Below are 16742 nucleotides of genomic sequence, written 5' to 3'. Positions count from 1 at the left end.
CTGCTGCTGCCTAGTGACAACACAGAGAATACTGGCTGTACACGTCACTCTACAGACAGATGGAACCAAAGAACTAGAATGAATGGGCTTTGGAACATTTGTGAGCTATGGGGACTCATAGGGTGCAACAGAACGTAATTGTGAGCTATGGAGGAGTCTTGATGAGCAATCGGGATGCCCATAGAGAAGGAATAAATAGGACAAAGAGCTAAAGAATGTATATTGTATTTTTATTGTTCTAAGTGAGATCACATGAAGTAACTGCAGTCGAGTTCTGTTACTATTTTGCTAAACCAGTTGCTAAGACTCTTATTGAATTTAATTCCGCTGCTCCATCTATCGCTGCATATATTGTCTGAGACTGCCATCGTAGAAGTCATTTCTACTGACGTCAAAGTGAGGGGTGTTGTACAAAACAAGTAATCAGCGATTGGATCGTCTCTTACCAATGAAAGGATCAAAGCCATTGACTAATTTCCGAAATGGCACGTTACCTGAGATACTTTTGAGGAGATGGGAAACTCCATTGGAATCGTATTAACGGCCATTGTGTAAGTTGCCCATGCGTCATTAATAGGCCGCGTGGTGCATTCTGGGCGATTCTGGGATAAGGAGAGCACTCCTTCAAGAAGTGAATAGGAGTCAATTGGGCGTAAACTCAAAAACCCAACATTAGCATGAATTTCGTGAACAAGAAGTACAACATTACAAATATTTTCCGAGATGTGAGATAATTAACTTGTTCTCTGTAATATCATATAACTTTGGAATGGTGACATTAGGTACTTTAGAGGAAAATAGGCAGATTTCTCGACAGATGGGATTGTGTGACGATTAGTTTAGCAACCAAATGATGCAGCATGACAACGTGAATGCGATTGGTCGACATTGTGCTGGGTGGGGCGTGATACGTTCCTCCATTCATTGTCCAATGGGATTCTTATCTCCTCCTTTCTCTAATATCTCTGGCTTTACCCACTTGTGTTCAAGCTCTGGCCCAACTCATCGGAACAGTTTTTTGAATGTGTTCGCATACACACGGTGAGGAGATCAATTCCAGACTCATCGTGGAGAAGAAACATTAGTGGGCTTGGAGTTTGGCCAGAGCGAAGTGGATGGGTAGCCAAGCAACTAAAATACTAGGATAGTCGGTCAATTAAAGGGGCAATAAGCAGTTGAAACAATAACAAAGCAGATACCCCGCCCCTGTTTCGGTAAAAAGCTGAGGGATGGGGCTGGAGAAATGTAACCACTCTCAAATTCATAGACAGCGCTATGGATACAAGGACCATGTTTTGAGGCTATATAGTGTTTGTTTACATTTACTTTGTTTACGAACATTGGAGTAAAACAAGCTTATATTTTGGGTTCTGATGGGGTACGACAGTTAAACTAAGCTCATGAGGCACTAATAAGTTAAACTCTTCAAGAATCAGTGGGTACATACAGTGGGGGAAAAAAGTATTTAGTCAGCCACCAATTGTGCAAGTTCTCCCACTTAAAAAGATGAGAGAGGCCTGTAATTTTCATCATAGGTACACGTCAACTATGACAGACAAAATGAGGAAAAAAATCCAGAAAATCACATTGTAGGATTTTTAATGAATTTATTTGCAAATTATGGTGGAAAATAAGTATTTGGTCAATAACAAAAGTTTCTCAATACTTTGTTATATACCCTTTGTTGGCAATGACACAGGTCAAATGTTTTCTATAAGTCTTCACAAGGTTTTCACTCACTGTTGCTGGTATTTTGGCCCATTCCTCCATGCAGATCTCCTCTAGAGCAGTGATGTTTTGGGGCTGTCGCTGGGCAACACGGACTTTCAACTCCCTCCAAAGATATTCTATGGGGTTGAGATCTGGAGACTGGCTAGGCCACTCCAGGACCTTGAAATGCTTCTTACGAAGCCACTCCTTCGTTGCTCGGGCGGTGTGTTTGGGATCATTGTCATGCTGAAAGACCCAGCCACGTTTCATCTTCAATGCCCTTGCTGATGGAAGAAGGTTTTCACTCAAAATCTCACGATACATGGCCCCATTCATTCATTCCTTTACACGGATCAGTCATCCTGGTCCCTTTGCAGAAAAACAGCCCCAAAGCATGATGTTTCCACCCCGATGCTTCACAGTAGGTATGGTGTTCTTTGGATGCAACCCAGCATTCTTTGTCCTCCAAACACGACGAGTTGAGTTTTTACCAAAAAGTTATATTTTGGTTTCATCTGACCATATGACATTCTCCCAATCATCTTCTGGATCATCCAAATGCACTCTAGCAAACTTCAGACGGGCCTGGAGATGTACTGGCTTAAGCAGGGGGACACGTCTGGCACTGCAGGATTTGAGTCCCTGGCGGCGTAGTGTGTTACTGATGGTAGTCTTTGTTACTTTGGTCCCAGCTCTCTGCAGGTCATTCACTAGGTCCCCCCGTGTGGTTCTGGGATTTTTGCTCACCGTTCTTGTGATCATTTTGACCCCACGGGGTGAGATCTTGCGTGGAGCCCCAGATCGAGGGAGATTATCAGTGCTCTTGTATGTCTTCCATTTCCTAATAATTGTTCCCACAGTTGATTTCTTCAAACCAAGCTGCTTACCTATTGCAGATTCAGTCTTCCCAGCCTGGTGCAGGTCTACAATTTTGTTTCTGGTGTCCTTTGACAGCTCTTTGGTCTTGGCCATAGTGGAGTTTGGAGTGTGACTGTTTGAGGTTGTGGACAGATGTCTTTTATACTGATAACAAGTTCAAACAGGTGCCATTAATACAGGTAACGAGTGGAGGACAGAGGAGCCTCTTAAAGAAGAAGTTACAGGTCTGTGAGAGCCAGAAATCTTGCTTGTTTGTAGGTGACCAAATACTTATTTTCCACCATGATTTGCAAATAAATTCATTAAAAATCCTACAATGGGATTTTCTGGATTTTTATTTCTCAATTTGTCTGTCATAGTTCACGTGTACCTATGATGAAAATTACAGGCCTCTCTCATCTTTTTAAGTGGGAGAACTTGCACAATTGGTGGCTGACTAAATACTTTTTTTCCCCACTGTATCATTAATTAATAAATCTAAAAATTGATGTAGCAACTGCAGATTGCCCCTTTAAGTTGTTACCGAGGCAATGTTTTTATGTATCTGATTACACTCCATTCTCCCTCTACTGTATTGGCCTTCCCAGAACTGACAACAGAATGAAAAGACTCCAAGGAAATGGATACTCTATGACACTAAACATGGACTATTCACTATTCATCAGTTACATGGATGTTTGCAGACAATATTGGATTATGCAGGTCTTGTGTGTAATTAGTGGCTGGGCTGTGATTTGATCTGAAGCCTATGGTAATTGGACTAAAATCCTCCTCAGCATCACAGGCTTCGTGTGTGTGTGTTTCGTTATCATCCATATTTACAGACCTAGTGTCAGTTTACTGGCATTCCCGGGTGAAGAAGGCTCTTTGATGATTTCGAAAAATTTCAAGTGAGGAGATGCCAAACTTTTTAATTTCAAGTGGCTTGTTTGTCGTACGTTTTTGCTAATGAAGGAGGCTTGATCGTGCGTCATCCTCCCCTTCTATTTCTTTCTGAGCAGTTGAGGAGCGCTCCGTCTGGCTCTTTTCCTGTTGCATCCTGGTCTTGTCTGAGGAGTTTGGTGCACTGTGCAGCACACTTCAACTCTGTTTCAGAGTCCCCACAGTGTGTGCGTGTGGGCTTGCGTGTATGTGTGTGTTTGAAGTGCGGGAAGGAGGCTGGTGCCTCTCCAGGAGAGAGTAGAGCACAGAGGTACTCCATTAAACAGGCTAAGTCTCCACCCCAATACCCCTGTATACTGTTTAACCCCATATAAAGTTCTCCCCGATCATTAGAAGTCTCTCTCATCTCAGGGATTAACTAATTTGCCCCTGCTAATGCATGAAGTTGATTAATATGCAACACCATGAGTAACTATGGGCAAAGTTGTATTATTGTATGTTGAGACTGAGTGCAGCACTGAAAATGGTTGTGTGTAGGATATCCATGCAAGCAGACAGTCCACTGTAGCCTATATGATCAGATCGTAAACTTTCCATAGTGTTGTTTATCTGAACAACAGATCATGACGTCCGCCATAGAACTGCAATGACTAACTCTAATGTCCAGTGCAGTTTGAACTCTGACCTGGCTGTAAGATACCCCTCTAAAATACAGACTGGACCGCTAGTTGTGAGGGATGTAATTTGACAGCCAACCCGTCTCCCAGTCCCAGTCTGTGCCTCTTAATGGACACATCCCTGAGGACTTCTCTAGTCTATGTACACAGAGTGTACAAAACATTAGGAAAACCTTCCTAATATTTAGTTGCACCGCCTTTTTCCCTCAGAACAGCCTCAATTTGTCGGGGCATGGACTCTTCAAGGTGTCGAAAGCGTTCCACTGGGATGCTGGCCCATGTTTACTCCAGTGCTTCCCACAGTTGTGTCAAGTTGACAGGATGTCCTTTGGGTGGTGGACCATTCATGATACACACGGGAAACTGTGGAGCGTGAAAAACCCAGCAGCGTTGCAGTTCTTGACACACTCAAACCGGTACGCCTGGCATCTACTACCATACCATGTTCAAAGGCTTTTAAATATTTTGTCTTGCCCATTCACCCTCTGAATGGCACACATACACAATCCATGTCTCAATTGTCTCAAGGCTTTAAAGTCCTTCTGTCTCCTCCCCTTCATCTACACTGATTGAAGTGGATTTAACAGGTGACATCAATAAGGGATCATAGCTTTCACCTGGATTCACCTGGTCAATCTATGTCATGGAAAGAGCAGGTGTTCCTAATGTTTTGTACCACGCAGTGTATACTGTACTCTACTGTCCCGGGGACACTGTTTGTCTCTCGCTGTGGGTGTCGTGCGTGGTGTGTGTGTGTGTGTGTGTGTGTGTGTGTGTGTGTGTGTGTGTGTGTGTATACTGTACTGTCCCGGGGAGTGTCTCAGTCAGACGCAGGGGGAACATGTACTGTCGTCCTGAAGATAAACTTTGATCCCTGACCTCAGACGAGAGGCCTTAAGACGCTCAGTCGCTCACTCTTGTTACTTCAGCCCTCTCCCTCTCTCCTTTCCCTATGTGTCTCCCTCTCCTCCACATCTCTATATCCCTCTCCTTCTCCCCCCAGAAATCTTTGGTGGGTATGTCTTAAAACATTACAGAAAAGGAATCATTTCCTAAGGGATAATTTTTTCCTTCAAGCCTTTCGGGAGAATGCATAGCCATTATTGAGCTGATTCGGATACTGCATTCAGATCAGTGTTGAGTTTTAGAGAATGTGATTAGTACAATGGCTGGGTCTCTGATGGACAGAAAGAGAGCGGAAACCAATAATAATCGACCCGGGTACCGCAGAATATTTTAGCCATATTTTTATCAAATCAATAAACGTTTGTTTCCTTCTCTTTTCTTTCAAGAACAACTCGAGGATGACTCATTGCCCAATAATGGAGGTGAATATTTCCATTTAAGCTGAAAATATTATTTCTCTCTTCACTGCTCTCCCAAACCAAACTCCTCTGTCTCACTTATTCAACATCAACCTCATCTCCAGCTTCTCATCTAATGTTTCGTCATCAAGGTGGTTATGGTTCATCAAGCATCACTCTCCTCTACTCCTCTCCTATCTGAGCCCATGCTACATTACATCTGCTATTGATGTCAGATCCATGCTCTCTCGCTTTTTTGCTCTATCATCAGGCAATTCTTTTCTAATCCAATTTTTTTTTTTTAATATATTTAAATGACATGTATAAATGTAAATAATTAAGCGGAGTCAAGGTATCAGGTAATTGTTTGTGGTTAAATGTTATCTGTAACATGTTTCTTGTTTCTCCTCCTCCTCCTCCTCCTCCTCCACAGCAGGCAGCCATGCCAAGCAGGACTGGTCCATCCAGTGGCCCACCTCCGAGTCTGGCAAGGAGAACACTCCCTTCCCCTCTCCAGAACCCAGCCAGTGGGTCCGCTTCCAGCTCTCCCAAAGCCCCATGGTCCAGGCCAAGTACAACCAGCAGCACCACAGCCAGTGCCACAGCCCCCAGGCCCTGCTACCCTATCCGTACGGCCCCTATGTCCAGCCAGACCGCCTCACCGTGGACAGCCACCTGGGTCTGGGGGCCTTCCCCCCCATGGACACGGGTCACCGATCCCTGCCCCCCTCGCCCCGCCAGAGGCACTTTGCCCACACCCCTCCCCGGACTCCCCTGGTGGTCAACACCATGACCCCCCCGGGCACGCCCCCCATGAGGCGCAGAAACAAGGTGAAGGCCCCCGGGACGCCCCCGCCGCCCAGCCGAAAGCTCATCCATCTGCTGCCGGGCTTCACGGCGCTGCACCGCTCCAAGTCACACGAGTTCCAGGTGGGAAACCGCGTAGGTCTGGAGGCAGCTGACACGCAGACACCCAAGTGAGTCATTTTTTATTTTATTTTTTTACATCTGGATCCTTTAGGTTAGAAACCTATTTTGCAAGGCACCCCACATGGTGACCTGCCCACTGGCCACATGATACAACAGCCATTTTGAGTAAATTGTCATAAAGTTGTGATAAAGTGTTTGACTTTTGTGGGGCTATTGGTCGACTACAATAACAACACTTGTGCTTCTGGTTGTGATTTTGGAGCAGTTTGTTTGTTGTACCAACAAGTTTGATTCTGCTGGGGGACAAGGCTATCAATGCGTTTATGGATAAAGAGAGAGAGCTTGTGGTCAGTATAATAAAACTAAAGCATATACAGTGGGGAGAACAAGTATTTGATACACTGACGATTTTGCAAAAATCCAGAAAATCACATTGTATGATTTTTAAGTAATTAATTTGCATTTTATTGCATGACATAAGTATTTGATCACCTACCAACCAGTAAGAATTCCGGCTTTCACAGACCTGTTAGTTTTTCTTTAAGAAGCCCTCCTGTTCTCCACTCATTACCTGTATTAACTGCACCTGTTTGAACTCGTTACCTGTATAAAAGACACCTGTCCACACACTCAATCAAACATACTCCAACCTCTCCACAATGGCCAAGACCAGAGAGCTGTGTAAGGACATCAGGGATAAAATTGTAGACCTGCACAAGGATGGGATGGGCTACAGGACAATAGGCAAGCAGCTTGGTGAGAAGGCAACAACTGTTGGCGCAATTATTAGAAAATGGAAGAAGTTCAAGATGACGGTCAATCACCCTCGGTCTGGGGCTCCATGCAAGATCTCACCTCGTGGGGCATCAATGATCATGAGGAAGGTGAGGGATCAGCCCAGAACTACACGGCAGGACCTGGTCAATGACCTGAAGAGAGCTGGGACCACAGTCTCAAAGAAAACCATTAGTAACACACTACGCCGTCATGGATTAAAATCCTGCAGCGCACGCAAGGTCCCCCTGCTCAAGCCAGCGCATGTCCAGGCCCGTCTGAAGTTTGCCAATGACCATCTGGATGATCCAGAGGAGGAATGGGAGAAGGTCATGTGGTCTGATGAGACAAAAATAGAGCTTTTTGGTCTAAACTCCACTCGCCGTGTTTGGAGGAAGAAGAAGGATGAGTACAACCCCAAGAACACCATCCTAACCGTGAAGCATGGAGGTGGAAACATTCTTTGGGGATGCTTTTCTGCAAAGGGTACAGGACGACTGCACCGTATTGAGGGGAGGATGGATGGGGTCATGTATCGCGAGATCTTGGCCAACAACCTCCTTCCCTCAGTAAGAGCATTGAAGATGGGTCGTGGCTGGGTCTTCCAGCATGACAACGACCCGAAACACACAGCCAGGGCAACTAAGGAGTGGCTCCGTAAGAAGCATCTCAAGGTCCTGGAGTGGCCTAGCCAGTCTCCAGACCTGAACCCAATAGAAAATCTTTGGAGGGAGCTGAAAGTCCGTATTGCCCAGCGACAGCCCCGAAACCTGAAGGATCTGGAGAAGGTCTGTATGGAGGAGTGGGCCAAAATCCCTGCTGCAGTGTGTGCATACCTGGTCAAGACCTACAGGAAACGTATGATCTCTGTAATTGCAAACAAAGGTTTCTGTACCAAATATTAAGTTCTGCTTTTCTGATGTATCAAATACTTATGTCATGCAATAAAATGCAAATTAATTACTTAAAAATCATACAATGTGATTTTCTGGATTTTAGTTTTAGATTCCGTCTCTCACAGTTGAAGTGTACCTATGATAAAAATTACAGACCTCTACATGCTTTGTAAGTAGGAAAACCTGCAAAATCGGCAGTGTATCAAATACTTGTTCTCCTCACTGTACGTTTGTAAAGAGTGAAGTTTAACTTGCTTAAACAGGTGGTCCACTTGAGGCACACTTTAAACTTTCAGAATCTCATTTCTAGCCCTCTGATACAGCAAGTATTTTTAAAAAATAGTAAGATTAAGTTCCAAATAAGACAGAGGCCACTCCCAGGAAAGCAACTCAATCTTACATTTACTGTCTAACTGTTTTTATTAAAATAATAATACGATTAAGATAGACTTCTATATAAAAGAGAGGAAGAGGGTACTCATAGGAAATCTTGTATTGTCTCTAACTGCATTTAATAAAACAGTTAGACAATAAATGCAAGATGGAGCTGCTTTCTGCCTCTCTCTCTCTCTCTCTCTCTCTCTCTCTCTCTCTCTCTCTCTCTCTCTCTCTCTCTCACTCACTCACTCACTCACTCACTCACTCACTCACTCACTCACTCACTCACTCACTCACTCATAGTACTCTATTTACTCCTCTATCTTTCTTCCCGAGGCCCAATCAGCTTAATTCGTTCAGTTTAATTCACGTCCATCAGCGCCCGTAGAAAAACAATGGCCTATCAACAGAACAGAGATAACAGAGAGCTTGGCTGGGAGCAGGGCGCTGAGTTCCTGACCGAGCCACTGCACCGACCGTGCGTCTGGTCTGGTGCAACCCTGATCAGATCAGATCAGCTTGTATCCTCTGCTAACGGGCCAGGCCAGAGAGGATCCAGAGTACCTAGGGTAATCAGGAACCATCAGCAGTCAGGAAAGGGGTGCCCCTCAGGAGAGTAACAGTCATTTTTACAATACAATTATATGACAGTGGCCTACTTGGTGAGTTAATATTTGGAGGTTATATTCCTTCTTTATGACCGCCATCTGGGTTGTGTTCTGCTCCGGTTTGTGTGTGTGTGTGTGTGTGCACATATTTGTCTGTCCTGTGAGGTAGTGGATAAGCAGAGCAGTGAATAGGGACTCACACAGCATTAGAGAATTGATTACCGGTCCCTGAACACTGATAGACTGCAGGCTCAGAGTTAAGTTCTCTAATCAATGACCGTACTGGACCATGCCTGGAAACACTAGGACTCATCTGGACCAGACCTGGGTTCAAATACTATTTAGGGTACTTCAATTACTTTCAAAGACATTTGGAAGTAAGTGTTTCAATATTTTTTTATTTGAAAAGACAAGTAGTTGGAAAGTATTTGAAAATACTCAAATACACTGAATCAAATACACGCCCATGCATTTAACCCAGGTATTTGAAAATAGTATTTAAAATTAGTATTTGAAAATACTTTCAAACAGTAGGCTATTTATAGGAAATTATTTGAAAATACTTTCAAATACTACCAATAGAAGTAGTTGATTCGGGCCACATTATTAGGAAATACTCAAATATATGTACATAACAACAACAAAAACTAAATTACCTCGTACCCCTGCACATTAACTCGGTACTGGTACTTCCTGTATATAGCCATGTTATTTTTACTTGTTATTGTTATTCGTTATTCACTGTGTATTTATTCCTCCTGTCACTATTTCTATTTTTTAAATTTTGTTTTTAATCTTTAACTCTGCATTGTTGGAAAATGACCCATAAGTAAGCATTTAAATGTTGGTCTACACCTGTTGTTTACAAAGCATGTGACGAATACAATTGGATTTGGTTTGATTTAATAACAAATTCTCAAATACACATGTATTTGAACCCAGGTCTGATCTGGACACAGTGGGGAGTAGCATAGTGCAGTTTTTCACTAACCTCTCCTCCGGTTCCCCCAACCAGTTATACTGTTCCAATCTATTCCTGAACTAGCACACCTGATTGAACTAGTGAACTACTCAGCCAGCCCTTGGTTTATTGAAGGCATAGGAAACACTGGCTTAGTGCTGTCTCTCTGCATGCATTATACATGGCACACATGGGATAAGTAGAAGTCTACATTTGGTTCAAATAGCTCACTTGTTTCTCCTAATCTGATTTCACGTTTTGTTCTACCTTTATGTTTCAGTCTCTCCTTATAGTAGGGGCAAACCTTGGGCACGTACGAAGTAAATATGGCCCCTTGTTCTTCAGTGGGTTATACACTGAGTGTACAATACATTAGGAACACCTGCTCTTTCCATGACATAGACTGACCAGGTGAATCCAGGTGAAAGCTATGATCCCTTATTGATGTCACTTGTTACATCCACTTCAATCAGTGTAGATGAAGGAGAGGAGACAGGTTAGAGAATTATTTTTAAGCCTTGAGACAATTGAGACATGGATTGTGGATGTGTGCCATTCAGAGGGTGAATGGGTAAGACAAAATATTTAAGTGCCTTTGAACAGGGTATGGTAGTCGGTGTCAGGCGCACTGGTTTGAGTGTGTCAAGAACTGCAACGCTGCTGGGTTTTTAATGCTCAACAGTTTCCCGTGTGTATCAAGAATGGTCCACCACCCAAAGGACATCCAGCCAACTTGACACAACTGTGGGAAGCATTGGAGTCAACATGGGCCAGCATCCCTGTGGAACGCTTTTGACACCTTGTAGAGTCCATGCCCGACGAATTGAGGCTGTTCTGAGGGCTAAATGGGGTGCAACTCAATATTAGGAAGGTGTTCCTAATGTTTTGAACACTCAGTGTAGTTGCTGGTGTCATTATCAGAGGATCCTGTTTTGAAAGTCTCTGAAATATTGAAAAAGTTTAGTTACTAGCTTTTGAGTTTGGATCCTGCGACACGGTTGGCATCAGTCGCTGAAACCGCTGCTATCTGACCAGTGATCCTGCCGACCAAGGGTCTGATGAGCTGCTTGGCATAGCAGCTGGTCTAGCTGCCACTATTAGCTGCCTATCAAGCTAGCAGGGTTTCCTTGAGGGCTTGAACGCATTCCGCGACACGGTTAGCCCTTATGGCTGGGACCGTGGCTTGTCCCCGGCTTGAGACTGTCTAGATCCCTGTTGTTTGTTGCTGTTTCCATCTTCCCTGCGACCTGCTCTGTCTGGAACTGCGAGGAGTAACAGCGTAACCTACGTTGCTACTATGACAAAGACCAAAGCCAGTGGGAGTACCGTTGAGGACAGTGGTGTCTCTCTATCACAGGTGAAGGATATTTTAAACGAACAAATACAGTGGGGAAAAAAAGTATTTAGTCAGCCACCAATTGTGCAAGTTCTCCCACTTAAAAAGATGAGAGAGGCCTGTAATTTTCATCATAGGTACACGTCAACTATGACAGATAAATTGAGATTTTTTTTCTCCAGAAAATCACATTGTAGGATTTTTAATGAATTTATTTGCAAATTATGGTGGAAAATAAGTATTTGGTCACCTACAAACAAGCAAGATTTCTGGCTCTCACAGACCTGTAACTTCTTCTTTAAGAGGCTCCTCTGTCCTCCACTCGTTACCTGTATTAATGGCACCTGTTTGAACTTGTTATCAGTATAAAAGACACCTGTCCACAACCTCAAACAGTCACACTCCAAACTCCACTATGGCCAAGACCAAAGAGCTGTCAAAGGACACCAGAAACAAAATTGTAGACCTGCACCAGGCTGGGAAGACTGAATTTGCAATAGGTAAGCAGCTTGGTTTGAAGAAATCAACTGTGGGAGCAATTATTAGGAAATGGAAGACATACAAGACCACTGATAATCTCCCTCGATCTGGGGCTCCACGCAAGATCTCACCCCGTGGGGTCAAAATGATCACAAGAACGGTGAGCAAAAATCCCAGAACCACACGGGTGGACCTAGTGAATGACCTGCAGAGAGCTGGGACCAAAGTAACAAAGCCTACCATCAGTAACACACTACGCCGCCAGGGACTCAAATCCTGCAGTGCCAGACGTGTCCCCCTGCTTAAGCCAGTACATGTCCAGGCCCGTCTGAAGTTTGCTAGAGTGAATTTGGATGATCCAGAAGAGGATTGGGAGAATGTCATATGGTCAGATGAAACCAAAATATAACTTTTTGGTAAAAACTCAACTCGTCGTGTTTGGAGGACAAAGAATGCTGAGTTGCATCCAAAGAACACCATACCTACTGTGAAGCATGGGGGTGGAAACATCATGCTTTGGGGCTGTTTTTCTGCAAAGGGACCAGGACGACTGATCAGTGTAAAGGAAAGAATGAATGGGGCCATGTATCGTGAGATTTTGAGTGAAAACCTTCCATCATCAGCAAGGGCATTGAAGATGAAACGTGGCTGGGTCTTTCAGCATGACAATGATCCCAAACACACCGCCCGGGCAACGAAGGAGTGGCTTTGTAAGAAGCATTTCAAGGTCCTAGCCAGTCTCCAGATCTCAACTCCATAGAAAATCTTTGGAGGGAGTTGAAAGTCCGTGTTGCCCAGCGACAGCCCCAAAACATCACTGCTCTAGAGGAGATCTGCATGGAGGAATGGGCCAAAATACCAGCAACAGTGTGTGAAACCTTGTGAAGACTTACAGAAAACGTTTGACCTGTGTCATTGCCAACAAAGGGTATATAACAAAGTATTGAGAAACTTTTGTTATTGACCAAATACTTATTTTCCACCACAATTTGCAGATAAATTCATTAAAATCCTACAATGTGATTTTCTGTATTTTTTTTTCTCATTTTGTCTGTCATAGTTGACGTGTACCTATGATGAAAATTACAGGCCTCTCTCATCTTTTTAAGTGGGAGAACTTGCACAATTGGTGGCTGACTAAATAATTTTCTTCCCCACTGTATATATTTCTACAAGCAGTTGTTACAACAACAAGAAAATAGCTTCAAGTGTTATGTCCAAATACTGGTGGAGTCAACTAATAAAATAATGGACAACCTGACCAGAGAGGTCCAGGACATGAAGAACAGTTTGCAGTTCTCCCAGGGTCAGCTCGATGAGTTGAAACAGGAAAATGGCAAGGTGACAGCAATCTGTAAGTCATTGAGAGAGGACATCAGTTCTGTATGTGATTCCATGATAACAATGATGGAGAAATCTGATTATCTCGAGGGACAATCAAGGTGGAACAACATTGTTGTGGACGGAATTGCAGAATCACCACATGAGACCTGAGGACAAAGTGAGGGAAATTATCTCGGAGAAACTGAAGATGGACCACAGGAAGATTGAGGTGGAGCACGCCCACATGATTGGAAAACCCACCACTGGCCCAGGTGACAGGCCCGATAGTGGTCAAGTTCCTGAGGTTCAAGGACAAGGTAGCTGTTCCAGAAAGAACCAAGAACTTGAGAGGATCGTACATCTTCCTCAACGAGGACTATCCTGAAGCTGTGCGCAAGAAGAGAAAATAACTTATCCTGGCCATGAAAGCTGCCAGAGCGTGTGGGGTCATCCACCATGACAGGCTCATTGTCCACCCTCCCTCCCAAAAGCCTGGAAGGGATGAGAGAGCCAAGCCTATGGGTTCGTAGTTTCAACCCCACAGCACACACACTAACTGATGAATGGACTGCTGAATGTTTTTCTTTTTTTCTTGTTTGTTTGTTCTTTTCCATATGATGTCTATCTCTGAGAAGCTACCCAGGAAAGGGCTGAAAATAGCCAATATTAATATATGTAGCCTTAGAAATAAGGTCCATGAAATCAATAACTTGCTAACATCAGATAACATTACTATATTAGCCATTTCTGAGACTAGGAAATTCCTTTGATGATACAGCAGTAGCAATACAAGGATATAACATCTATAGGAGAGACAGGAATTCTTATGGTGGAGGTGTTGCTACATACTGTGCATTCGTAAAGTATTCAGACCCATTGACCTTTTCCACATTTTGTTACGTTACAGCCTTATTCTAAACTTGATTAAATTGTTTTTTTCCCTGATCAATCTGCACGCAATACCCTATAATGACAAAGCAAAAACAGGTTTTTATACATTTTTGCAAATTTAAAATAAAATAAAAACGGAAATATCACATTTACATAAGTATTCAGACCCTTTACTCAGTACTTTGTTGAAGCACCTTTGGTAGCGATTACGGCCTCGAGTCTTCTTGGGTATAACGCTACAAGCTTGGCACACCTGTATTTGGGGAGTTTTTCCCATTCCTCTCTGCAGATCCTCTCAAGCTCTGTCAGGTTGGATGGGGAGCGTTGCTGCACAGCTATTTTCAGGTCTCTCCAGAGATGTTCAAGTGCGGGCTCTGGCTGGGCCACTCAAGGACATTCAGAGACTTGTCCCGAAGCCACTCCTGCGTTGTCTTGGCTGTGTGCTTAGGGTCGTTGTCCTTCTGGAAGGTTCTCCCATCTCCACAGAGGATGGCTAGAGCTCTGTCAGAGTGACCATCGGGTTCTTGGTCACCTCCCTGACCAAGGCTCTTCTCCCCCGATTGCTCAGTTTGGCCGGGCGGCCAGCTCTAGGAAGAGTGGTTCCAAACTTTTTCCATTTAAGAATGATGGAGGCCACTGTGTTCTTGGGGACCGTCAATGCTGCAGAAATTTTTTGGTACCCTTCCCCAGATCTGTGCCTCAACACAATCTTGTCTCAGAGCTCTACAAACAATTCCTTTGATCTCATGGTTTGGTTTTTGCTCTGACATGCACTGTCAACTGTGGGACCTTATATAGACAGGTGTGTGCCTTACCAAATCATGTCCAATCAATTGAATTTACCACAGCTGGACTCCAATCAAGTTGTAGAAACATCTCAAGGATGATCAATGGAAACAGGATGCACCTGAGCTCAATTTCGAGTCCCATAGCAAAGGGTCTGAATATTTATGTAAATAAGGTATTTCTGTTTTTTATTTGTAATACATTTGCAAACATTTCTAAAAGCCTGTTTTTGCTTTGTCATTATGGGGGATTGCTGATTTGTGTAATTTTTTAAAATCCATTTTAGAATAAATCTGTAACGTAACAAAATGTGGAAAAAGTGAAGGGGTCTGAATACTTTCCGAAGGCACTGTATATATATATATATATATATATATATATATATATATATATATATATATATATATATATATATATATATATATATATACAGTTGAAGTCTGAAGTTTACATACACCTTAGCCAAATACATTTAAACTCAGTTTTTCACAATTCCTGACATTTAATCCTAGTAAAAATTCCCTGTCTTAGGTCAGTTAGGATCACCACTTTATTTTAAGAATGTGAAATGTCAGAATAATAGTAGAGAGAATGATTTATTTCAGTTTTTATTTCTTTAATCACATTCACAGTGGGTCAGAAGTTTACATACACTCAATTATTATTTGGTAGCATTGTCTTTAAATTCTTTAACTTGGGTCAAAAGTTGGGTGAATTTTGTCCCAATCCTCCTGACAGAGCTGGTGTAACTGGGTCAGGTTTGTAGGCCTCCTTGCTCGCACACGTTTTTTCAGTTCTGCCCACACAATTTCTATAGGACTGAGGTCAGTGATTTGTGATGGCCACTCCAATACCTTGACTTTGTTGTCCTTAAGCCAATTTGCCACAACTTTGGAAGTGTGCTTGGGGTCATTGTCCATTTGGAAGACCCATTTGTGACCAAGCTTCCTGACTGATGTCTTGAGATGTTGCTTCAATATATCATGATGCCATTTATTTTGTGAGGTGCACCAGTCCCTCCTGCAGCAAAGCACCCCCACAGCATGATGCTGCCACCCTTGCACTTCACGGTTGGGATGGTGTTCTTCGGCTTGCAAGCTACCCACTTTTTCCTCCAAACATAACGATGGTCATTATGGCCAAACAGTTCTATTTTCAGACTAGAGGACATTTCTCCAAAGAGTACGATCTTTGTCCCCATGTGCAGTTGCAAACCGTAGTCTGGCTTTTTTATGGCGGTTTTGGAGCAGTGGCTTCTTCCTTGCTGAGCGGCCTTTCAGGTTATGCCAATATAGGACTAGTTTTACTGTGGATATAGATACTTTTGTACCTGTTTCCTCCAGCATCTTCACACAGTCCTTTGCTGTTGTTATGGGATTGATTTGCACTTTTTGCACCAAAGTACGTTCATCTCTAGGAGACAGAATGCGTCTCCTTCCTGAGCGGTATGACGGCTGCGTGGTCCCATGGTGTTTATACTTGCGTACTATTGTTTGTACAGATGAACGTGGTATCTTCAGGCGTTTGGAAATTGCTCCAAAGGATGAACCAGACTTGTGGAGGTCACCAATTTTGTTTACATTTACATTTTAGTCATTTAGCAGACGCTCTTATCCAGAGCGACTTACAGGAGCAATTAGGGTTAAGTGCCTTGCTCAAGGGCACATCGACAGATTTTTCACCTAGTCGGCTCGGGGATTAGAACCAGCGACCTTTCGGTTACTGGCACAACGCTCTTAACCACTAAGCTACCTGCCGCCCCGGTCTTGGCTGATTTCTTTTGATTTTCCCATGATGTCAAGCAAAGAGGCACTGAGTTTGAAGGTCGGCCTTGAAATACATCCACAGGTACACCTCCAATTGACTCAAATTATGTCAATTAGCCTATCAGAAGCTTCTAAAGCCATGACATCATTTTCTGGAATTT

At 43.4% G+C, this 16742-nt stretch overlaps 1 protein-coding gene across 2 annotated transcripts in view; it reads left to right on the top strand.

The window, feature by feature from the left end:
- ksr2 (kinase suppressor of ras 2) overlaps positions 1 to 16742 on the top strand; it is a gene marked incomplete at both ends in the record, with an annotated part of 159043 nt that overhangs the window by 22918 nt on the left and 119383 nt on the right. Inside the window, 2 exons of one of the 2 annotated variants that reach the window (XM_084177319.1) lie at positions 5441 to 5476; positions 5889 to 6429. In XM_084177319.1, the coding sequence (XP_084033445.1) occupies positions 5441 to 5476; positions 5889 to 6429 (577 nt within the window). Of the gene's footprint in view, positions 1 to 5440; positions 5477 to 5885; positions 6430 to 16742 lie in introns of both variants that reach the window. The other variant, XM_084177320.1, reaches the window with a different exon arrangement.

Source organism: Coregonus lavaretus, assembly GCF_964263955.1.
Source record: "Coregonus lavaretus genome assembly, chromosome: 14".
Taxonomy (NCBI): domain Eukaryota; kingdom Metazoa; phylum Chordata; class Actinopteri; order Salmoniformes; family Salmonidae; genus Coregonus; species Coregonus lavaretus.
This window is presented reverse-complemented; position numbering and strand designations above follow the sequence as displayed.